The sequence below is a fragment of the Pseudophryne corroboree genome, chromosome 8 (genome assembly GCF_028390025.1).
Source record: "Pseudophryne corroboree isolate aPseCor3 chromosome 8, aPseCor3.hap2, whole genome shotgun sequence".
NCBI classification, from domain to species: Eukaryota; Metazoa; Chordata; class Amphibia; order Anura; family Myobatrachidae; genus Pseudophryne; species Pseudophryne corroboree.
The window spans coordinates 291,556,476-291,581,498 of NC_086451.1; the positions used below are offsets into that span (position 1 = coordinate 291,556,476).

Below are 25,023 nucleotides of genomic sequence, written 5' to 3' on the forward strand. Positions count from 1 at the left end.
GCCATTACCAATTCCAGACGCTGCCGTTTGGAGACTCCACGGCACCGAGGGTATTTACCAAGGTTATGGCGGAAATTATGATACTCCTTCGAAAAAAGGGAGTTTTAATTATCCCATACTTGGACGATCTCCTAATAAAGGCACGATCCAAGGAACAGTTGTTAGTGGGAGTAGCACTATCTCAGGAAGTGCTGAGCCAGCACGGCTGGATTCTGAAATGTTCCTGGGAATGATTCTGGACACAGTCCAGAAAAGAGTGTTTCTCCCGGAGGAGAAAGCCAGGGAGTTGTCTTCTCTAGTCAGAGACCTCCTAAAACCAAAACAGGTATCGGTGCATCACTGCACGCGGGTCCTGGGAAAGATGGTAGCTTCTTACGAAGCAATTCCATTCGGCAGATTCCATGCCAGAATTTTTCAGTGGGACCTGTTGGACAAGTGGTCCGGATCGCATCTTCAGATGCATCGCTTGATAACCCTGTCCCCAAGAACCAGGGTGTCTCTTCTGTGGTGGCTGCAGAGTGCTCATCTTCTGGAGGGCCGCAGATTCGGCATACAGGACTGGGTCCTGGTGACCACGGATGCCAGCCTACGAGGCTGGGGGGCAGTCACAAAGGGAAGAAACTTCCAAGGACTATGGTCAAGTCAGGAGACTGCCCTTCACATAAATATTCTGGAACTAAGGGCCATTTACTATGCCCTAAGTCAAGCAAAATCCCTGCTCCTACACCAGCCGGTGCTGATCCAGTCAGACAACATCACGGCAGTCGCCCATGTGAATTGACAGGGCGGCACAAGAAGCAGGATGGCAATGGCAGAAGCCACAAGAATTCTCCGATGGGCGGAGAATCATGTACTAGCACTGTCAGCAGTGTTCATCCCGGGAGTGGACAACTGGGAAGCAGACTTTCTCAGCAGGCACGACCTCCACCCGGGAGAGTGGGGACTTCATCCAGAAGTCTTCCAAATGATTGTAAATCAATGGGGTCGTCCACAGGTGGACATGATGGCGTCCCGCCTAAACAAAAAACTAGAGAGGTATTGCGCCAGGTCAAGAGACCCTCAGGCGATAGCTGTGGACGCTCTAGTGACACCGTGGGTGTACCGGGGTCAGTTTGTGTTCCCTCCTCTACCTCTCATACCAAAGGTATTGAGAATAATAAGAAAGCGAGGAGTAAACACAATTCTCGTGGTTCCGGATTGGCCAAGAAAAGGGCATTCCGGAGGAAGTCATTCCTACGCTTATTAAAGCCAGGAAAGAGGTCACAGCAACTCATTATCACCGCATATGGCGGAAGTATGTTGCATGGTGTGAGGCCGAAAAGGCCCCAACGGAGGAATTTCAACTAGGTCGATTTCTGCATTTCCTGCAAGCAGGAGTAAATATGGGCCTAAAACTGGGCTCCATTAAGGTACAGATCTCGGCTCTGTCGATTTTCTTTCAAAAAGAACTAGCTTCAGTACCTGCAGTTCAGACATTTGTTAAAGGAGTGCTGCATATTCAGCCCCCGTTTGTGCCCCCTGTGGCACCTTGGGATCTCAATGTGGTGTTGAGTTTCTTAAAATCACATTGGTTTGAACCACTAAAAACCGTGGATCTGAAATATCTCACGTGGAAGGTGGTTATGTTATTGGCCTTGGCTTCTGCCAGGCGAGTATCAGAATTGGCGGCTTTGTCCTGTAAAAGCCCTTATCTGATTTTCCATATGGATAGGGCAGAATTGAGGACTCGTCCCCAGTTTCTCCCAAAGGTGGTGTCAGCGTTTCACCTGAACCAGCCTATTGTGGTGCCTGCGGCTACTAGGGACTTGGAGGACTCCAAGTTGCTAGACGTTGTCAGGGCACTGAAAATATATGTTTCCAGAACGGCTACGGTCAGAAAATCTGACTCGCTGTTTATCCTATATGCACCCAACAAGCTGGGTGCTCCTGCTTCTAAGCAGACTATTGCTCGTTGGATTTGTAATACAATTCAGCTTGCACATTCTGTGGCAGGCCTGCCACAGCCAAAATCTGTCAATGCCCATTCCACAAGGAAGGTGGGCTCATCTTGGGCAGCTGCCCGAGGGGTCTCGGCTTTACAACTTTGCCGAGCTGCTACTTGGTCAGGGGCAAACACATTTGCAAAATTTTATAAATTTGATACCCTGGCTGAGGAGGACCTGGAGTTCTCTCATTCGGTGTTGCAGAGTCATCCGCACTCTCCCGCCCGTTTGGGAGCTTTGGTATAATCCCCATGGTCCTTACGGAGTTCCCAGCATCCACTAGGACGTCAGAGAAAATAAGAATTTACTCACCGGTAATTCTATTTCTCGTAGTCCGTAGTGGATGCTGGGCGCCCATCCCAAGTGCGGTTTATCTGCAATACTTGTACATAGTTACTGTTAACTAAATCGGGTTATTGTTGAGCCATCTGTTGAGAGGCTCTGTTGTTTCATACTGTTAACTGGGTTTCATATCACGAGTTGTACGGTGTGATTGGTGTGGCTGGTATGAGTCTTACCCGGGATTCAAAATCCTTCCTTATTGTGTACGCTCGTCCGGGCACAGTATCCTAACTGAGGCTTGGAGGAGGGTCATAGTGGGAGGAGCCAGTGCACACCAGGTAGTCTAAGATCTTTCTAGAGTGCCCAGCCTCCTTCGAAGCCCGCTATTCCCCATGGTCCTTACGGAGTTCCCAGCATCCACTACGGACTACGAGAAATAGAATTACCGGTGAGTAAATTCTTATTTTCTATTTCCATTCCATAAGAATTAACACCGCTCTAGAAAGGTCTGCAGCCCCTGAGCGGTTGAAAAGTTGCAGAAACTCCCTATTTTATGGTAAAGATGTTGAGTCACTGGGACAACTCCCTAATGATTAATTAGGCACTTAAAAGACTTTAATTAGCATAATTTGGAAAATGTCACTTTTGGAATGAGATTCTGCAGAATTAAGAATAATGGGTTAAATGATGTGGACTGTGTATGTGGGTATTGTATTGACGTGGAGAGGCGTTTTTAAGCTTGCAGGTAGGAGTTACAGGTGTGTTTTTTGCTGTGTTTCTTTTACAAACTGATACAACAATCAATTTACAGAGATGTTTATGCACCCCAAATTCTACAGCTTTTATTGCTGAAAAATAAATAAAGAAAAAATATTACATTTTTTCACGGTTAATAAAATATGAATCAGCCATTTGATCTTTAAGAATCCAAATACTTTGCTTTTAACTGCTAATAGACTTCTATACGGTTATCCAGTGTTACAGCACTTTGCACTTTTCTGGGCTACAGGCTGACTTGCCCATTTTTCCTCACTGTCCCACACGTAACTCTGCTAACATCATAGAGAATTACAGCGTTGCCAACAATTATTTCTGTTGATTGCATTTTGTTGCCATCTAGTGTTCATTTTGAGAGAGGGTTTCTAAACTCTATCGACATACAACTTTTCGACTTCTCTTCATAATTATGCAGACTGTAATTATGTATCTATTGGGGCTTATGTACTGGTTTATTATTCTGTTCTTATGCGTCGTGTTGTCTATTTTATTCCTTCTTACAGCACCTTATAATAAAAATATTTCAAATGCATAAGGAAGGCACTTTCTAGTCTTCATGTGAATAAAATACAGTTTTAATCCAGAAAAATGTTCACGCTGGGATGCATTCGGACATCAAGATCATGTGCACCGGGCTATCGATAGCAAGTATTTATAATTCCTCAAGGTCGCACTCTTATTCAAAAACTCCTTAGCAGCAACTGGGGTGACACTCAAAGCTGACCTTTTATGGTCCAACTTCATAGAAAACAGAGGCACTCACCAGACTTTAGTTCAAGTAAAGTGCAAAGGCATAAATGTAACGCTCACTTCAGTGTATATCCTTAAATCCACTTCAGTACTCCTCTCCTCAACGTTTCGATCCCAATTTGGACCTTTGTTAAGAGGCTATCACATCCTTAAGCACCAGAACATTGTCAAAAGTGCACACAGGCAGAGTTTCTCCCAGCCCAGAGGGGAGGGGGTGGGGGGTGTTGCATTTTACAGATATACCTTAACAAGCTTTGATAACTATTAAGTATTATGTATATCAAGTATAACCTCTTGATGTAATGATAATCCAAGCAATGCATATGTTTTCCAGGTGTGTATACACCAGAGCCACTTTGTAACTTCTGGTGGGCAATTCTAGCAACTGGACTCATGTTCTTCTACCACTTCAGTCTTCTGCAGATCCTGGGCCTGGTGAGTATGTTTTAGGGCTTCCAGACACACTCAGAAGATATAGAAGATACATAACATGTGCAAGACAAACTTTTAAGGTGGTACAGTGATATATATATTTTTTTTCTTCTAACATAATTGTTTTAGAAAATCAGTGTATAGTACACTGGTTACACAAGTACATCAATCTTATGAAACCAGTACCTGTATAAATTACTATCTTAATATAAACAGTGGTATTCAATCTCTATATAAAATCTGTGTAGTTTTATCTGCAGGTCATATGTGCTCCTAATGAATACTGCTATTATCACAAGCATTACTATTCAATTTCTGTGATTTTAGAAATATATATAATATATATACGAGAAGAAATGACAAAATCTACCTAAATAAAATTAACCTTCAATAAATCTGTTTTAATACTTAATTTATAAACTACAGATATTCTATGGACCAGCTCAGTTAGTAATTCCCTCTCTCATATAATGCAGAATTGTAGTTTTCCCGTTATTTAAGTATAGTTGCCATATAGGAAATGATTAACAGACTATGGGGTATATGCAATTGCGGTCGAATTCCCGAAATTGTCGAATTTCGGGTCATTTTCGACCCAAAAAAAAATTCGCCTATGCAATTCAGTGCTTTCCGACCAAAAAACGGACTTTCAAAATTCGACTTTTTGAAATTCGAATTTTTGCAAATTCGACTTTTCTGCAATGATATAAGTGCTGCAATTCGACCAAAGCATATTCAATTCAAGTTTGGAAATTCGACAGCAGTGCTTTTAGACAGCAAATTCGTCATTTTCAATCCGCCACACTTTGGAGGGTGAAAACAAATAAAAAAATTTTAAACATGGTTTTTTTTGTGTTTTTTTTTTTTTTGGGAATAGCAGATCTATTTATATTAGAAGGGATTAGGTACTTTTTTTTTTTTTTTTTTTTTTGGATGCACAAATATTATTTTTAATTTTTTTAAAATATTATTATTTTTTTTTATTGCTGGAACGGTACAATCCGGAAAAAAAATTGCGTGGGGTCCCCCCTCCAAAGCATAACCAGCCTCGGGCTCTTCGAGCTGGTCCTGGTTCTAAAAATGCGGGGGAAAAATTGACAGGGGATCACCCGTATTTTTAAAACCAGCACCGGGCTCTGCGCCTGGTGCTGGTGCCAAAAATACGGGGGACAAAAAGAGTAGGGGTCCCCCGTATTTTTAACACCAACATCGGGCTCCACTAGCTGGACAGATAATGCCACAGCCGGGGGTCACTTTTATGCCGTGCCCTGCGGCCGTGGCATTAAATATCCAACTAGTCACCCCTGGCCGGGGTACCCTGGGGGAGTGGGGACCCCTTCAATCAAGGGGTCCCGTCCCCCCAGCCACCCAAGGGCCAGGGGTGAAGCCCGAGGCTGTCCCCCCCCCATCCAATGGGCTGCGGATGGGAGGGCTGATAGCCTTTTGTGATAATTAAAAGATATTGTTTTTTCCAGTAGTACTACAAGTCCCAGCAAGCCTCCCCCGCAAGCTGGTACTTGGAGAACCACAAGTACCAGCATGCGGGAGAAAAACGGGCCCGCTGGTACCTGTAGTACTACCGGAAAAAAAATACCCAAATAAAAACAGGACACACACACCGTGAAAGTAAAACTTTATTTCTTACGTCGACACACACATACTTACCTATGTTAACACGCCGACATCGGTCCTCTTCTCCATGTAGAATCCAGGGGTACCTGAAAAAAAAGATCAATATACTCACCTCAGCCATGGTCCAGAGATACATCCACGTACTTGTAGAAAATAACAATCCGCAAATACCCGACCAAACGGACTGAAAGGGGTCCCATGCTGACACATGGGACCCCTATCCCCGAATGCAGAGAGACCTGTCAGTGACAGCTGTCACAGAAAGGTCTCTATAGCCAATCAGGAAGCGCAACTTCGTTGCGCTCATCTGATTGGCTCTGTGCGTCTGAGCAGACAGCGCATCGCACAGCCCAGTCCATTATATTCAATGGTGGGAACTTAGCGGCTAGCGGTGAGGTCACCCGCCGGTCAGCGGCTGACCGGCGGGTGACCCCCCCGCTAGCCGCTAAGTTCCCACCATTGAAAGTAATGGAGCGGCTTTGCGATGCGCTGTCACATCACAGACAGCGCACAGCCAATCAGATGAGCGCCACGAAAGTAGCGCTTCCTGATTGGCTGAAGGGACTTCAGTGAAAGGAGTCACGTGATGTCCCGGCATTCGGGAGAAAGGGGTCTGATGTGAAAGCATTGGACCCCTTTCTAGTCCGGTATGGATCGGTGTTCGTTTTTTTGTTTTGCCAAGTACGTGGATTATCTCTGGACCTGGATGTACCTCTGGACGCTGGAAGGTGAGTATAATTTTTTCACAGGTACCTCGGATCGTCGGAGACCGTGGCAGTCGGCGTGTCAACATAGGTAAGTATGTGTGTGTCGGCGTATGAAATAAAGTTTTACTTTCACGGTGTGTGTGTCCTGTTTTTATTTGGGTATTTTTTTTCCAGTAGTACTACAGGTACCAGCGGGCCCGTTTTTCTCCCGCATGCTGGTACTTGTGGTTCTCCAAGTACCAGCTTGCGGGGGAGGCTTGCTGGGACTTGTAGTACTAATGGAAAAAACAATATCTTTTTATTATCACAAAAGGCTATCAGCCCTCCCATCCGCAGCCCATTGGATGGGGGGGGACAGCCTCGGGCTTCACCCCTGGCCCTTGGGTGGCTGGGGGGGGGGACCCCTTGATTGTAGGGGTCCCCACTCCCCCAGGGTACCCCGGCCAGGGGTGACTAGTTGGGTAGTTAATGCCACGGCCGCAGGGCACGGCATAAAAGTGACCCCCGGCTGTGGCATTATCTGTCCAGCTAGTGGAGCCCGATGCTGGTGTTAAAAATACGGGGGACCCCTACTCTTTTTGTCCCCCGTATTTTTGGCACCAGCACCAGGCGCAGAGCCCGGTGCTGGTTTTAAAAATACGGGGGATCCCTGCCCAATGTTTCCCCTGCATTTTTAGAACCAGGACCAGCTCGAAGAGCCCGAGGCTGGTTATGCTTTGGAGGGGGGACCCCACGCCATTTTTTTTCCGGGTTTTTCCCGTTTTTTCCCGTTTTTTTAAAATCGCGGCAAAATCAGCCAAATCGGCCGATTTTCGCCCGCGATTCTGGCGAATCCGTTTTTCATTGAATATGGTGAATTCCGGAAGCCACCTTCCGGAATTCACCTGGCGAATTTAGTCAAATTAAAAAACGGCAAAAAATTGCCGCGATTCGCCGTGAATTGCATATACCCCTATATATCTGAGGTATCGCCTGTGTTAGGCAAATTAAATCATTATTTGCAGTGGGGACTGATGTCTGGACCAATTTACAAAGCGCTTTTCAGAGCTTGACCCGGTTACCTAATGCCATCTTCAGATGGTGTTGGATATTATTTCAGAGGTGCTGTACTGGTGGTATCGGTATGGAATCCCGGTGTATGGGAGGCGGAATGTCACTATACTGACATCGGAATCCCGGTCTACAGAATGCCAGCAGCGGGGCAACCACACTGAGGCCCTTGCTGCGGGCACGATGGCTCGCTTCGCTCGCCACAGGTTCTATTCTCTCTATGGCTGTCATGGACACCCACAGAGGGAGAATCACCTACCTCGCCAGTGTTCTGGCGATGGGTTAGTACCCCTGTCGGGATTACGGCATCTGTATTTTCTCTTACGTCCTAGGGATGCTGGGGACTCCAAAAGGACCATGGGGTATAGACTGGATCCGCAGGAGCTTGGGCACACTAAAAAGACTTTGACTGGGTGTGAACTGGCTCCTCCCTCTATGCCCCTCCTCCAGACCTCAGTTAGACTTTGTGCCCAGGAGTGAATGGACACACACTAGGGGAGCTCTACTGAGTTTCTCTGGAAAAATACTTTTGTTAGGTTTTTTATTTTCAGGGAGACCTGCTGGCTACAGGCTCCCTGCATCGAGGGACTGAGGGGAGAGAAGTCAGACCTACTTCTGCTTAGTTAAGGGCTCTGCTTCTTAGGCTACTGGACACCATTAGCTCCAGAGGGTTCGATCACTTGGTTCGCCTAGCTGCTTGTTCCCGGAGCCGCACCGTCGCCCCCCTCACAGAAGCAAGAAGAAAGAAGCCGGGTGAGTATTAGAAGAACGGAAGACTTCAGACGGCAGAAGACTTCAGTAACGGAGGTACAGCGCAGCGGTAGCGCTGCAATCCATGTTCCCACACATACCACTAACGGCACTCGCAGGGCGCTGGGGGGGGGGGGGCTGGGCAGCAGTTACTGAAGTGTTTTAGACTGGTAAAAGACATTTTCTCTAACGTCCTAGAGGATGCTGGGGACTCCGTAAGGACCATGGGGATAGACGGGCTCCGCAGGAGACATGGGCACTTCAAGAAAGAATTTAGTTCCTGGTGTGCACTGGCTCCTCCCTCTATGCCCCTCCTCCAGACCCCAGTTTGATACTGTGCCCAGAGGAGTGGGTGCTTTTCAGTGAGCTCTCCTGAGGTTACTGATAGAAAGTATTTTGTTAGGTTTTTTATTTTCAGGGAGCTCTGCTGGCAACAGACTCCCTGCATCGTGGGACTGAGGGGAGAGAAGCAGCTCTACTCTCTGAAGCTAGGTCCTGCTTCTTAGGCTACTGGACACCATTCGCTCCAGAGGGAATGGTACTCAAGATCTCACCCTTGCCGTCCGTCCCAGAGCCGCGCCGCCGTCCCCCTCGCAGAGCCGGAAGACAGAAGCCGGGTGAGTATGAGAAGAAAAGAAGACATCACAGGCGGCAGAAGACTTAATGATCTTCACTAGAGGTAATGCACAGCACTGCAGCTGTGCGCCATTGCTCCACACACCTCACATACTCCGGTCACTGTAAGGGCGCAGGGGGGGGGGGGGGGGGGGGGTGCCCTGGGCAGCATTTGGGACTTCATATTGGCAAAAAGAGCACATATATACAGCTGGGTACTGTATATATGTATGAGCCCCCCGCCAAAATGACTGTTTAAGCGGGACAGAAGCCCGCCGCCGAGGGAGGCGGGGCTTCTCCCTCAGCACTTACCAGCGCCATTTTTTCTCCACAGCACCGCTGAGAGGAAGCTCCCCGGGCTCTCCCCTACTGATGCACGGTAGAAGAGGGTTAAAAAGAGAGGGGGGGCACATAATTAGGCACAAAAAACTATAACATACGGCAGCTAGCTGGTTAACATTAAGTTACTGTGTTATTCCTGGGATTTATAGCGCTGGGGTGTGTGCTGGCATACTCTCTCTCTCTGTCTCTCCAAAGGGCCTGGTGGGGGAACTGTCTTCAGAAAGGACATTCCCTGTGTGTGTAGTGTGTCGGTACGCTTATGTCGACATGTCTGATGAGGAAGGCTATGTGGGAGAGGAGCGGGAGCAAATGAATGTGGTGTCTCCGCCGACGGCGCCGACACCTGATTGGATGGATATGTGGAAGGTTTTAAATTATGTTAATTCCTTGCATAAAAGATTTGACAAGGCTTATGCATTGAGACAGTCAGGGTCTCAACCCATGCCTGACCCTATGTCGCAGGGACCGTCAGGGTCTCATAAGCGCCCACTATCCCAAATTGTTGACACAGATACCGACATGGATTCTGACTCCAGTGTCGATTACGATGATGCAAAGTTACAGCCAAAATTGGCTAAATCCCTTCGATATATGATTATAGCAATAAAGGATGTTTTGCACATCACAGAGGAAACCCCTGTCCCTGACACGAGGGTGTATATGTATAAGGGAAAGAAGCCTGAGGTAACTTTTCCCCCCTCACACGAACTGAATGAGTTATGTGAAAAAGCTTGGGAATCTCCAGATAAAAAACTGCAGATTTCCAAACGGATTCTTATGGCGTATCCTTTCCCGCCAACGGATAGGTTACGATGGGAATCCTCCCCTAGGGTGGACAAAGCTTTAACACGCTTATCCAAAAAGGTAGCCCTGCCGTCCCAGGATACGGCTATCCTCAAAGATGCTGCTGATCGCAAACAGGCGGTTACTCTGAAGTCCATTTATACACATTCAGGTACCTTACTAAGACCGGTAATTGCGTCGGCCTGGGTGTGTAGTGCTGTAGCGGCATGGACGGATACCTTATCTGAGGAATTGGATACCCTAGATCAGGATACTGTATTATTGACCCTGGGGCATATTAAAGACGCTGTCCTATATATGAGAGATGCTCAAAGAGACATTAGTCTACTGGGTTCTAGAATAAACGCTATGTCGATTTCTGCCAGAAGGGTCCTGTGGACTCTGCAATGGACAGGTGATGCCGACTCAAAAAGGCATATGGAGGTTTTACCTTACAGGGGTGAGGAATTGTTCGGGGAAGGTCTCTCGGACCTGGTCTCCACAGCTACAGCAGGAAAGTTACATTTTTTGCCTTATGTTCCCTCACAGCCTAAGATAGCACCGCATTATCAAATGCAGTCCTTTCGTTCATAAAGAAACAAGAAAGTCCGAGGTGCGTCCTTTCTTGCCAGAGGTAGGGGCAGAGGAAAGAAGCTGCACAACACAGCTAGTTTCCAGGAACAGAAGTCCTCACCGGCCTCTACAAAATCCACCGCATGATGCTGGGGCTCCGCTACAGGAGTCCGCCCCAGTGGGGGCACGTCTTCGAACTTTCAGCCACATCTGGGTTCACTCACAGGTGGATCCGTGGGCAATAGAAATTGTGTCTCAGGGTTACAAGCTGGAATTCGAAGAGGTGCCTCCTCGCCGATATTTCAAATCGGCCCTACCAGCTTCCCCCAAAGAGAGGGAGATAGTGTTAAATGCAATACAAAAATTGTATCTTCAACAGGTGGTGGTCAAGGTTCCCCTCCTTCAACAGGGAAGGGGTTATTATTCGACCATGTTTGTAGTCCCGAAACCGGACGGTTCGGTCAGACCCATATTGAATTTAAAATCTCTGAACCTATACTTGAAAAGGTTCAAGTTCAAGATGGAATCGCTAAGAGCTGTCATCGCAAGCCTGGAAGGGGGGGATTTTATGGTGTCACGACATAAAGGATGCGTACCTTCATGTCCTCATTTATTCACCTCATCAGGCGTACCTAAGATTTGCGGTACAGGATTGTCATTACCAATTTCAGACGTTGCCGTTTGGTCTCTCAACGGCCCGAGGATTTTCACCAAGGTGATGGCGGAAAGGATGGTGCTCCTGCGGAAGCAAGGTGTCACAATTATCCCATACTTGGACGATCTCCTCATAAAAGCGATCAAGAGAGCAGTTGCTGAACAGCGTATCTCTTTCACTGAAAGTGTTACAGCAACACGGCTGGATTCTCAATATTCCAAAGTCGCAGTTGGTTCCTACGACTCGTCTGCCTTTCTTGGGCATGATTCTGGACACGACCCAGAAGAGGGTTTATCTTCCGATAGAAAAAGCCCAGGAACTTATTACTCTGGTCAGGAACCTTTTGAAATCAAAACAGGTGTCAGTGCATCATTGCACTTGAGTCCTGGGAAAGATGGTGGCGTCATACGAGGCCATTCCCTTCGGCAGGTTCCATGCAAGGACTTTCCAATGGGATCTGTTGGACAAGTGGTCCGGATCACATCTTCAGATTCATCGGTTGATCACCCTGTCCCCCAGGGCCAGGATGTCACTCCTGTGGTGGCTGCAGAGTGCTCACCTTCTCGAGGGCCGCAGATTCGGCATTCAGGATTGGATCCTGGTGACCACGGACGCAAGCCTCCGAGGTTGGGGAGCAGTCACACAGGGAAGAAATTTCCAAGGTCTTTGGTCAAGTCAAGAGACTTGTCTTCACATCAACATCCTGGAACTAAGGGCCATATACAATGCCCTACGTCAAGCGGAGACCTTACTTCGCGACCAACCAGTTCTGATCCAGTCAGACAACATCACCGCAGTGGCTCATGTACACCGCCAAGGCGGCACAAGGAGCAGAGTGGCAATGGCGGAAGCCACCAGAATTCTTCGCTGGGCGGAGAATCATGTAAGCGCACTGTCAGCAGTGTTCATTCCGGGAGTGGACAACTGGGAAGCAGACTTCCTCAGCAGACACGGCCTACACCCGGGAGAGTGGGGACTTCATCCAGAAGTCTTCGTACAGATTGTGAGTCGGTGGGAACTGCCACAGATGGACATGATGGCATCCCGCCTCAACAAAAAGCTACGGAGGTATTGCGCCAGGTCAAGAGACCCTCAGGCAGTAGCGGTAGACGCCCTAGTGACACCGTGGGTGTTCCGGTCAGTCTATGTATTTCCTCCTCTTCCTCTCATACCCAAGGTGTTGAGGATAATAAGAAGAAAAGGAGTGAGAACAATCCTCATTGTTCCAGATTGGCCAAGACGGACCTGGTATCCAGATCTGCAGGAAATGCTCACGGAAGATCCGTGGCCTCTTCCTCTAAGACAGGACCTGTTGCAACAGGGACCCTGTCTGTTCCAAGACTTACCGCGACTGCGTTTGACGGCATGGCGGTTGAACGCCGGATCCTAGCAGAAAAAGGCATTCCGGTTGAGGTTATCCCTACTCTGATAAAGGCTAGGAAGGAAGTAACAGCAAAACTTTATCACCGTATATGGCGAAAATATGTTTCTTGGTGTGAGACCAAGAATGCTCCTACGGAAGAATTCCATCTGGGCCGTTTCCTTCACTTCCTACAAACTGGAGTGAATTTGGGCCTTAAATTAGGCTCCATTAAGGTCCAGATTTCGGCCCTATCCATTTTCTTTCAAAAAGAATTGGCTTCTCTCCCAGAAGTTCAGACTTTTGTAAAGGGAGTGATGCATATTCAGCCTCCTTTTGTGCCTCCGGTGGCACCTTGGGACCTTAACGTGGTGTTGTTTCCTAAAGTGTCACTGGTTCGAACAACTTAAAACGGTGGAGTTGAAATTTCTCACGTGGAAGGTGGTCATGTTATTAGCCCTGGCTTCGTCTAGGCGAGTGTCGGAATTAGCGGCTTTGTCACATAAAAGCCCCTATCTGGTTTTCCATATGGATAGAGCGGAATTGCGGACACGTCCTAAGTTCCTGCCAAAAGTGGTTTCATCCTTTCATATGAACCAACCTATTGTGGTGCCTGTGGCTACACGTGACTTGGAGGATTCAGACTCCCTTGATGTGGTCAGGGCTTTGAAAATTTATGTAGCCAGAACGGCTGGAGTCCGGAAAACAGAAGCACTGTTTGTTCTGTATGCAGCCAACAAGCTTGGCGGTCCTGCTTCAAAGCAGACTATTGCTCGCTGGATCTGTAACACGATTCAGCAGGCGCATTCTACGGCAGGATTGCCGTTACCTAAATCGGTCAAGGCCCATTCCACTAGGAAAGTGAGCTCTTCTTGGGCGGCTGCCCGAGGGGTCTCGGCACTACAGCTGTGTCGAGCTGCTACTTGGTCGGGGTCAAACACCTTTGCAAAGTTCTATAAGTTTGATACCCTGGCTGAGGAGGACCTCATGTTTGCTCAATCGGTGCTGCAGAGTCATCCGCACTCTCCCGCCCGTTTGGGAGCTTTGGTATAATCCCCATGGTCCTTACGGAGTCCACAGCATCCTCTACGGACTACGAGAAAAAGATTTACCGGTAGGTTTAAAATCTTATTATTCGGTGCCCGGGCACCGTATAGCAAACCCCCGCCAGTATAAAAAATTCAAATTCAGGCGGGACTGAAGCGCGCCGGGAAGGGGCGGGACTTAGCCGCACAGCTCACCAGCGCCATTTTCTTCTCTCCACAGCCGCTGCAGAGAACGCTGGCCCGGACCTCCGGGCTCATCACACGTAAATGGGAGCAAAAGGGGGGGGGGCTTGGGAGTCGCCGGATAAGAGGTGGCAGATTCCCAAGAAAATTTTTATGGCGTATCCTTTCCCCTCTGATGACAGGGAAAAATGGGAGTCGTCTCCGAATGTCGACAAGGCTCTATCCTGTTTGTCCAAGAAGGTGGCGCTGCCGTCCCCTGACACGGCGGCTCTCAAGGATCCGGCGGATCGCAAGCTGGAAACGTCTTTGAAGGCCATTTTCGTTAATACGGGTGCATTGCTCAGGCCTGCTGTGGCGTCGGTATGGGTGAGTAGTGCTATTGCTAAATGGGCTGATAATTTAGCTTCTGATATGGAGACCCTTGATAAAGATAATATTCTTTTGACTCTTGGTTATATCAAGGACACTGCTGATTACCTCAAGGATGCGGCGAGGGATGTTGGCTTCTTAGGATCAAGAGCCAATGCCATGGCGGTCTCGGCCAGGAGGGCGCTGTGGATCCATCAATGGAATGCTGATGATGACTTCAAGAAAAATATGGAAGCTCTCCCCTTCAAAGGTAGTGTCTTGTTTGGTGACGGCCTGGCTGACCTGGTGTCTACTGCTACTGCGGGTAAGTCATCTTTTCTTCCTTATGTTCCCACACAACAGAAAAAGGCACCCCATCAACAGATGCAGTCCTTTCGACATAATAAATACAAACGAGGTAAAGGCTCGTCCTTCCTCGCTTCCAAGGGTAGAGGAAGGGGAAAGAAGTCGCCTGCAGGATCAGGCACCCAGGACCAAAAGTCCTCCCCCCGCCTCTACCAAGTCCACCGCATGACGCTGGGGCTCCCCTGCGGGAGTCCGTACCGGTGGGGGGCCGTCTCCGAATTTTCAGTCAGGTCTGGGTTCAATCAGCCCTGGATCCTTGAGTCTTAGACATAGTGTCTCAGGGGTGCAGGCTGGAGTTTCAGGAGATGCCCCCTCACCGCTTTTTCATTTCGGCCTTGCCAGTGTCTCTTCCGTAAAGAAGTGTTAAATGCTGCGACACAAAAGTTGTGTCAACAGAGTGTCATTGTTCCCGTTCCCCCGTCCCAACGGGGGGAAGGGTTCTATTCGAGCTTCTTTGTCGTGCCGAACCCGGACGGTTCGGTCAGACCGGTTCTGAACCTAAAATCTCTCAATCCATACTTGAAAACTTTCAAGTTCAAGATGGAATCTCTTCGAGCTGTGATCTCCATCCTAGAAGGGGGGAGTTTATGGCGTCAGTCGACATAAAGGATGCCTACTTACACGTCCCGATATATCCTCCACATCAGGCCTTCCTGAGATTTGCGGTGCAGGATTGTCATTACCAATTTCAGACGTTGCCGTTTGGGCTTTCCACGGCCCCAAGAGTTTTCACCAAGTTCATGGCAGAAATAATGGTTCTCCTTCACAAGCAAGGGGTTACAAATATCTCGTACTTGGACGATCTCCTGATAAAGGCGAGGTCCAAGGAACAGTTGTTAAGAAATGTGGATCTTTCCCTGTCTGTTCTGCGACAACACGGTTGGGTTCTAAATTTGCCAAATTCTCAGTTGATCCCGGCCACTCTGCTACCCTTTCTGGGCATGATTCTAGACACGGAGCTATAGAGAGAGTTTCTTCCGGAAGACAAAGCTCTGGAAATCCAGACAATGGTCAGGGAGCTTCTGAGGCCGACAAGTGTGTTGATTCATCAATGCACTCGGGTTCTTGGGAAGATGGTTGCGGCTTACGAAGCCATTCCGTTTGGCAGGTTTCATGCCCGGGTGTTTCAGTGGGATCTGCTGAACAAATGGTCCGGGTCTCACCTGCACATGCACCGGAAAATAAGTCTATCTTCCAGGGCCAGGATTTCTGTCCTGTGGTGGCTGCAAACCTCTCACCTTCTGGAGGGACGCCGATTCGGAATCCAGGACTGGGTCCTGCTGACAACAGATGCAAGTCTCCGAGGCTGGGGCGCAGTCACGCAAGGAAGAAATTTCCAGGGAAAATGGTCAAACCAGGAATCTTGTCTCAACATAAATGTTCTCGAGTTAAGTCATTTACAACTAGTGATGTGCACCGGAAAAGTTTTGGATTCGGTTCCGCGGCCGTGTTTTGGATTCGGACGTGTTTTGGCAAAACCTCCCTGAAAATTTTTTGTCGGATTCGGGTGTGTTTTGGGGTTCATTTTGATCCCATAGTATTAACCTCAATAACCATAATTTACACTCATTTTCAGTCTATTCTGAACACCTCACACCTCACAATATTATTTTTAGTCCTAAAATTTGCACCGAGGTCACTGGATGACTAAGCTAAGCGACCCCAGTGGCCGACACAAACACCTGGCCCATCTAGGAGTGGCACTGCAGTGTCAGACAGGATGGCACTTCAAAAAATAGTCCCCAAACAGCACATGGTGCAAAGAAAAAAAGAGGTGCACCAAGGTCGCTCTGTGACTAAGCTAAGCGACCCAAGTGGCGGACACAAACACCTGCTTCTAAGCAGACTATTGCACGCTGGATTTGTAATACGATTCAGCAAGCTCATTCTTCGGCTGGGCTACCATTACCGAAGTCTGTAAAAGCCCATTCTACCAGGAAGGTGGGCTCATCTTGGGTGGCTGCCCGAGGGGTCTCGGCACTTCAACTTTGCCGAGCAGCTATGTGGTCGGGGTCAAACACTTTTGCTAAGTTCTACAAGTTTGATACCCTGGCTGATGAGGACCTCATGTTTGCTCAATCGGTGCTGAAGAGTCGTCCGCGCTCTCCCGCCCGTTCTGGAGCTTTGGTATAGACTCCATGGTCCTTTAGGAGTCCCCAGCAGGGATCAGTACTAAATGCCGCCGGTCGGAATCCCGGCGGTCGAAATACCGACGCCGGAATCCCGACCACACAATCCCGACAGGGGTGGCGAGCGGAACGCAGCACCTTGCGGGCTCGCTTCGCTCGCCACGCTGCGGGCACGGTGCCTCGCCACGCTGCGGGCACGGTGCCTCGCTACGCTCGGCACACTATTATATTCTCCCTCTATGGGTGTCGTGGACACCCACGGAGGGAGAATATGTCGGGATTGTGGCCGTCGGTATTTCGACCGCCGGGATTCCGGCCGGCGGCATCCTGACTGCATCCCCCCCAGCATCCTCTAGGACGTAAGAGAAAATAGGATTTTAATACCTACCGGTAAATCCTTTTCTCCTAGTCCGTAGAGGATGCTGGGCGCCCATCCCAGTGCGGACTGTTACTTGCAGTTGTATTATTGTTGGTTATATTTGATTACACGTGGGTTGTGTATTGGTTATATTCAGCTAGTTGCTGTTGTTAATTCATACTGTTATCTGGTTTCCTGCTACTCCGGTTGTACGGTATGTTTGTGGTGTGGGCTGGTAATGTTTCTCGCCCTTAGTTTAAACAAAAATCCTTTCCTCAAAATGTCAGTCTCTCCTGGGCACAGTTCCTATAACTGAGGTCTGGAGGAGGGGCATAGAGGGAGGAGCCAGTTCACACCCAGTCAAAGTCTTATAGTGTGCCCATGTCTCCTGCGGATCCCAGCATCCTCTACGGACTAGTAGAAAAGGATTTACCGGTAGGTATTAAAATCCTATTATTTTAACCACATACTGCACTGGCAAGGGATTTTTGGTAACCCTGAAAATTCATGGTAATTATGATTTTGAGGGCCTCTGCGGCCATAAATTATAAATATATTGCTGTGTGAGTTTGATATCTGGATATTTATAGAAAAGAAGAAATGGCATCAACAACTTGATATTCTACAAGTTGATCTACACCACCTTTTACAAATTTTGTAATGGAATTTTGTTCCTAAATAAGTCTCTCTCACTTTTAGGGTCACACTTGTAATTTTTATTGCAGTGGCCTAAAAACCTACTTTAGGGAGTCAATTCAATTAGCTGTGTATTACCTTGCAGCAAGAATAAGTACGGCCATATGTTGCACATACGTTAGCACATGACTCGATGGGGCTGCATACAAATATCTGATTTCTGGGGCAAGATGAATGTGCACCAACTAGGAGATCTGTAAAACATGTAGACATGTCTTTACAAAGAACTAAGGCTCAAAAAGGGTTTAAATTACCAAAGGGATAATGAAAGGGGGCAGACTAGATGGGCCAAGTATCTCTAATCAGCAATTATATATTATGGGTCCCTGAGGACTGGAGCTGGGGAACCCTTGTTTTACAGAGTTACAACACAGTTTACAGACTTGTCTGTAGTATGTGCTCTCTTCTCTGGATGGAGTTCTGTACCTCTGCAGTAAATTTGGCTAAACTGTGTTTACTGATCACCTTGTTATTCATTTAAATTATTAGACATTCCTTTGGCGTTATGTGATTGCACAGAACCATTTGACCCTGTTCATGTGACTCAAAAACTGACTAGTGTTATCCTGCTACTTTTACATTTGAAGTTTCATGTCAATGGATCCAGATGTGGCTCATACAAAGCAGACGACTTGTTGAATGTATTCGTGTGGGCTTTTTAATTGGGTAGCGTGGTCTCCCTGTAGGATGAAGGTTCATGCAGAACATGTTTATATTTTTGTTGTAATCCGTCATCCTCAGTATGATTTTACTTATTGATTTCCCTCTTTGTTTTGTTTGTGTGCTTTTTCAACAGATGACCGAAGTGAACTTGAACAACATGTTGTGCCCAGCTGTGTCTGACCCGTTTTACGGGCCGTGGTATCGTATATGGGCTTCAGGACATCAAACGATTATGACCATGGTTCACGGGAAGCTGATTGTCGCCCTGTTCGCCTCTGGGCTGCCAGGCTACAGGTTCCTGGTTTACCTGATTCCCTTTTCAGGAAAGAAAGTTGATTAAATGGCCGCTGCAGCATTGATCAGGTTTTAACCTCTACACAGCCAAAATGTGGATCTAACCTGCAGAGGTTAAAAGGGCTACCAGCACTTTGATGATTTAACAGTGTTACAAACTTCAGTTACATAAACAAGTGACCTTACAGAATGGACCAGTGTCCAGTATTGGATTCATTTTTATTAACATTTTCTCTTCATTTTGCCGCCCTATGAGATAATATGCTTTGATCAGCAGAACATTGCCCGTGGGCTATGGTGGCTTTCGCACAGGAACTGGGAAAATACCTGTGGTGTGTTTTTTTTTTTTTTTTTTTTTTTTTTTTTTTGTTTTTTTTTAATGTTCTCAGTCTGTTACAAGAGCTGATACTTTTATTTATAGAACTTTATATGGCGCTTGCTTATACAGCACTAAACTGAAACTTAAATCCACTCCAGCTTCGTTTAAAGCTTGATCTGAACGAGCAGTGCTTTAATGGAGCAATCCCATTTGTATGTTTTTTTTAAAAGCCTAAAACTAGGCATACATTTATGGTGAGGCAGGTTTTACCCTTTACATTTAAACTCATAGGCTTTGCCTTGTTTTATACATGTTTTTACTCCAGATCAATAGCCCCTGATCCTGATACATGCACTGGTCCTGCCACAAACACGCATAGCACTCTTGTAGAACTTTTCTGGAAGGGAGTTGGTCTGATTTGGTAAGAGCTCCGAATTGTACAAAGATTTCTTGATAACAATGAAGTAATATGGATTGTCATTTCATCAGTAGCACGCACATTAATGATTTTGCTTACCCTGCAAGAGCTAAGCTTGGCATACACTATACAATTATGTGGCAGATCATCTTCCGGACCTGTCTGGTTGGAATGAAAATCTGGTAATGGGATTGAGCAAATGACTATCGACCATTTGCTCCCTTACAATGTAAAAAAGACCAAACGTGTTCATTGCATGAATGACCGGTTTTGTCTGTTTTCTAGTGTTTGGTAGCAAATCGATTGGCATTTGCACTCTCCTGTTAAGATTTTTATTCCAACCAGCCAGATCTGGCAGATGATGATCCAGATAATTGTATAGTGTATGCCCAGCTTTACTTTCAAAATGACTTCACCAGGATTCACAATCAGCCTGTTGGTGCGCTTGCATTATGTGCATGGAAACAAATGCATCTTTTTGCCTCAGGCAGAGTGGTACGTATCTATGGTCTGCCTGCCCCTGTCTGTACACTTGGTGTGCTAGTCATCCTCCGAATTGATGTATACCTTCACTGGTCTATACTTCCTGCAAATTATTCAAAGGCATTTCTAAGCATAGTCCACAGTTGACACACCTTTGCTGAATGGAAGAATGTCCTGTTACAGCCTAGTTTAGTCTCTTCAGTGGATAGTTGAGATGAGACTGACTTGCCCAGTACGGAACACACCAGATACACTCCTCAATTGGGCAGACGCTTAACTCATCAGGCGCTAGCTGTGCAAAACCCCTGATTTAATCAAAAGAACTTGAGTTTTGCTTATTGCCTCACTCCATTGCTATTCAGTCCTTAAGTTCCAAATTATCTATTACATCGTACAGGTTTTGCTAGTAAAGTTTTTTTTATTCTGTTAATAATAATCTTCAGTATTTGATAGTTACATAGAAGTAGTAGTCACCTAGTTATTTTAAATATTGTGATGAAAAAAAGTTAGACGCAGAATTGTCAAGTTTTATATAGTATTTTTATTCAATCTTCAGTCAGTTAAGTGATTGTAGTGTACGCTGGTAGTTGGGTGTAATATACTATGTAATACTTTTTCTCTCCTTCCTATAATATGTATTCGTTCATACTCTGTATGATGTGTGTTTTACTTTTGCCTCACAAAATGCATCTACTGATGGCTGATCCAAACTTCCCCATCCTCCAGCTGCTGGTGTTTAATCAGGGACACTCTGGGTACTATGCAGTACCAGTTGCCGGTTCTGTTTGCCATGGTTCACATCCTGCCAGCAGAAAACTTGCTAACCCATCTGGTCATGGCTGATAAACTAATCTGTAGATTACATGCTCTAATCTTTACATAGTCGTGGCTATTATCCACTGAGCTTCATTATGTTCTTCAGGGACAAATGCTGGAAGCCCCTCTTTTTATAAAACTCTCAGGTCACAGGACAAGTTTGGCCATGCCAGGTATAAAGGGCCATAAATAAGCTATATGCTTTCTCTATTGAAACTTTTTACCATGGCCTGTTGCGTCTTTTAGTCACATTCCAAGCACACATTATGTATTAGTCTTGTTTACCATGATGGATTTTCATGTCTCTCAATCTTTATTTATATGTGTATATTTTTCTCTGCCTGATAAACTTAAGCTGGGTACACATTAGACCACAGGTTCTCAAACTCGGTCCTCAGGACCCCACACGGTGCATGTTTTGCAGGTCTCCTCACAGAATCACAAGTGAAATAATTAGCTCCACCTGTAGACCTTTTACAATGTGTCAGTGAGTAATTAATACACCTGTGCACCTACTGGGTTACCTGCAAAACATGCACTGTGTGGGGTCCTGAGGACCGAGTTTGAGAACCTCTGCATTAGACGATATGCTCCATGAACGATATCGTCTAATGTTTGCCCTTGACTCCTAGACAAACGACATAGGGGGTAATTCAGACCTGATCGCTGGGCTGCGTTTTTTGCTGCCCTGCGATCAGATAGTCACCGTCTACAGGGGGAGTGTAAATTCGACTGTGCAGTCTCTGCTCAGCCCAGGTCTTACTCAGCCGCTGTGATTGCTTCTTGCTGATCGGGGCCGGAGCTGACCTCAGACACCCTCCCTTCGATGCTTTGACACGCTTGCATTTTTCTGGACACTCCCTGGAAACGGTCAGTTGCCACCCACAAACTGCCTCCTCCTGTCAATCACCTTGCAAACGCCTGTGCGATCAGATTTATCGCAACATCCTGTCACTGGCCGGCGAACCCTGTTGCTGCGGTGCGCCGTGCCTGCGCATTGCGGTGCAAATGCATGCGCAATTAAGATCTGATGGCACGCTGTGCTAAAATGCACAGCAGCGATCATGTCTGAATGACCCCCATGGTGCATACAGACTGACATCACCCCAGTCCAAATTTAACTGCATATACAGACGACAGAGGGGGTCGTTATTGACCCGCATTAGCGCTCATCACTAACGATATAGTGCATACATACGACAATATGTACCAAAATATTAACTATATCGTTATTGTGCATATTGTTAAAAATTCTTGTCTGATGTGTACCCAGCTTTACTGAGATCATCTTATTAATTTCTTGCTGTGGTTTAGTGGTCTATTTATTAAGCCTTGGACGGAGATAAAGTCCCAGCCAACCAGCTCCTAACAACCATGTAAGATATGGATTTGTTTATGCGTATGAGAAATTTCCCAATCACAGGCAGAGTGAACATAATAAAGCATTCAATATTAAAGAAAATGTGTTAAATACTTATGGGTTACAGTCACTTTTTTTAGTGTAGACATATCTGTTTGCCCTTGTTCCTAATATGTTGTTAAAGGGAAGCATTTAAATTAAGAATGGAGTTTAAAGGATCTTTTTCTTTACTCCTGTTATATAATTAGAAAATTAGATTCCGCTTTAACACGTCGTTTCGTGGAATAGGAACGCACCACTCATTTCCTTTTTGAGAAATGTCTGTTTCCTGGTGTTAAAAATTTCTAAAATTGTTCTATCATGTAGTACTCATGAATCCTATTGCTTTTGGTTCTATGCATGTGAATTTTATTTTTATGTTTGGGTTGCTAAACTATTATTCATATGGGAGACTTCAGTTCTCTGTGCTGATGGGCTTCTCATTTTCCTGTACAGTATGAATGAGTGAAGATACATCGCTGTGGAGTGTCTTCACAACCTTCTTGAGGCACATCATGGGTACTTTAATTGCCCCATAGAATGCGGTTGATTCACACAATACTAATGACCATGTAACTGCACTTTGCTGGATTAAGCCCAACTGACTCAACGTTTACACATCTAATATTACAAAATAAGGAGTAATGCTGGAATGAATGTATTGAATATAGTGCCATTATCCCAACCTGTGTGATGGATTTGTGTCACAGTGTAGTAAGCGAGGTGTATATGCTCCTGCTGTGATAGACACAAGTATGTGTACCATGTTTCTGTGCACAAGTTCTTTACAATAGTTCAGTAGTACAATCGTTCTTTACAGCATTTTTAGAACATATCCACAGTGGATGCAGCCATTTTTTATTGTTTAAATAATATTCGTCAGAATAAATTTGTCTTCATACACCATGTTTAGATGAGTTCAGTGCAGTACAGTAACCTATAGCTATGGAACCTCAAGACAAAAAACTCAAAATGTTGCCAATATTATTGGGAGGGAGATTATATTGGTCCCATAATTTTCTGCTGAATAACAGGGTTGGGATGTGTAAATATTCTATGTATATTACATTTTATATTGCAGATTGTGGAGTACTCTCCTTTCTTGTGTGGTCAGTTGATTGATTACATATTCATGTGTGATGTGTCTACAAAGGGATGTGTATTCTGTATTTATATGGTAGATATAGTAGCAGTGCTGGGCTTTGCACTCCTTATTGTCTATTTCTCTAACGTCCTAGTGGATGCTGGGGACTCCGTCAGGACCATGGGGAATAGCGGGCTCCGCAGGAGACAGGGCACATCTAAAAAAACTTTTAGGTCACATGGTGCGTACTGGCTCCTCCCCCTATGACCCTCCTCCAAGCCTCAGTTAGGTTTTTGTGCCCGTCCGAGAGGGTGCAATCTAGGTGGCTCTCTTAAAGAGCTAGTTAGAAAAGTTTTTTTTAGGTTTCTAATCAGTGTCTCCTGCTGGCGACAGGAGCACTGCAACGAGGGACTTAGGGGAGAGACTTGCAACTCACCTGCCTGCAGGAGGATTGAAGTCTTAGGCTACTGGACACTGAGCTCCAGAGGGAGTCGGAACACAGGTCAGCCTGGGGTTCGTCCCGGAGCCGCGCCGCCGATCCCCCTTACAGACGCTGAAGAACGGCAGAACGGAGGTCCGGAAACAGGCGGCAGAAGACTTCAGTCTTCATAGAGGTAGCGCACAGCACTGCAGCTGTGCGCCATTGTTGCTACACAGCTCACGGATCTCGGTCACGGAGGGTGCAGGGCGCTGCTGGGGGCGCCCTGGGCAACAATATAGAGTACCTTAGAGGCAAATAAATACATCACATATAGCCATTAAGGCTATATGTATGTATTTAACCCAGGCCAGTTTATTAGAAAAACCGGGAGAAAAGCCCGCCGGAAAAGGGGCGGAGCTTATTCTCCTCAGCACTCGGCGCCATTTTCCTGCACGGCTCCGCTGGTGAGGAAGGCTCCCACGACTCTCCCCTGCACTGCACTACAGAAACAGGGTAACAAAGAGAGGGGGGGCATAAATTGGCGATATAAATATATATTGAGAGCGCATATATAAAAACAACACCTTCTAGGGTTGTTATATACTGTATAGCGCTTTTGGTGTGTGCTGGCAAACTCTCCCTCTGTCTCCCCAAAGGGCTAGGAGGGTCCTGTCTTCAATAGAGCATTCACTGTGTGGCTGCTGTGTGTGTCGGTACGTGTGTGTCGACATGTATGAGGACGAAGTTGGTGTGGAGGCAGAGCAATTGCCGATGATGGTAATGTCACCCCCTAGGGAGTCGACACCGGAATGGATGGCTTTGGTTATGGAATTACGTGATAATGTCAGCACATTACAAAAGTCAGTTGACGAAATGAGACGCCCGGCAAACCAGTTAGTACCGGTTCAGGCATCTCAGACACCGTCAGGGGCTGTAAAACGTCCCTTACCTCAGTCAGTCGACACCGGTACCGACACAGATGAATCTAGTGTCGACGGTGAGGAAGTAAACGTATTTTCCAGTAGGGCCACACGTTATATGATCACGGCAATGAAGGAGGCTTTGCAGCTCTCTGATACTACTGGTACCTCAAAAAGGGGTATTATGTGGGGGGTGAAAAAACTACCTGTATTTTTCCCAGAATCAGAGGAATTGAATGATGTGTGTGATGAAGCGTGGGTTACCCCCGATAGAAAAATGCTAATTTCAAAGAAGTTGTTGGCATTATACCCTTTCCCACCAGAGGTTAGGGCGCGCTGGGAATCACCCCCTAAGGTGGATAAGGCGCTCACACGTTTATCAAAGCAAGT

General features: G+C 46.5%; 1 protein-coding gene across 1 annotated transcript in view; it reads left to right on the forward strand.

The window, feature by feature from the left end:
• TMEM164 (transmembrane protein 164) overlaps positions 1–22,282 on the forward strand; it is a 226,317-nt gene extending 204,035 nt beyond the window's left edge. Inside the window, exons 5-6 of the mRNA XM_063937303.1 lie at positions 4,126–4,226; positions 18,613–22,282. Coding sequence (XP_063793373.1) covers positions 4,126–4,226; positions 18,613–18,819 — 308 coding nt within the window. The 3' untranslated portion in view covers positions 18,820–22,282. The remainder of the gene's footprint in view (positions 1–4,125; positions 4,227–18,612) is intronic.
• The last annotated feature ends 2,741 nt before the right edge of the window (positions 22,283–25,023 follow it).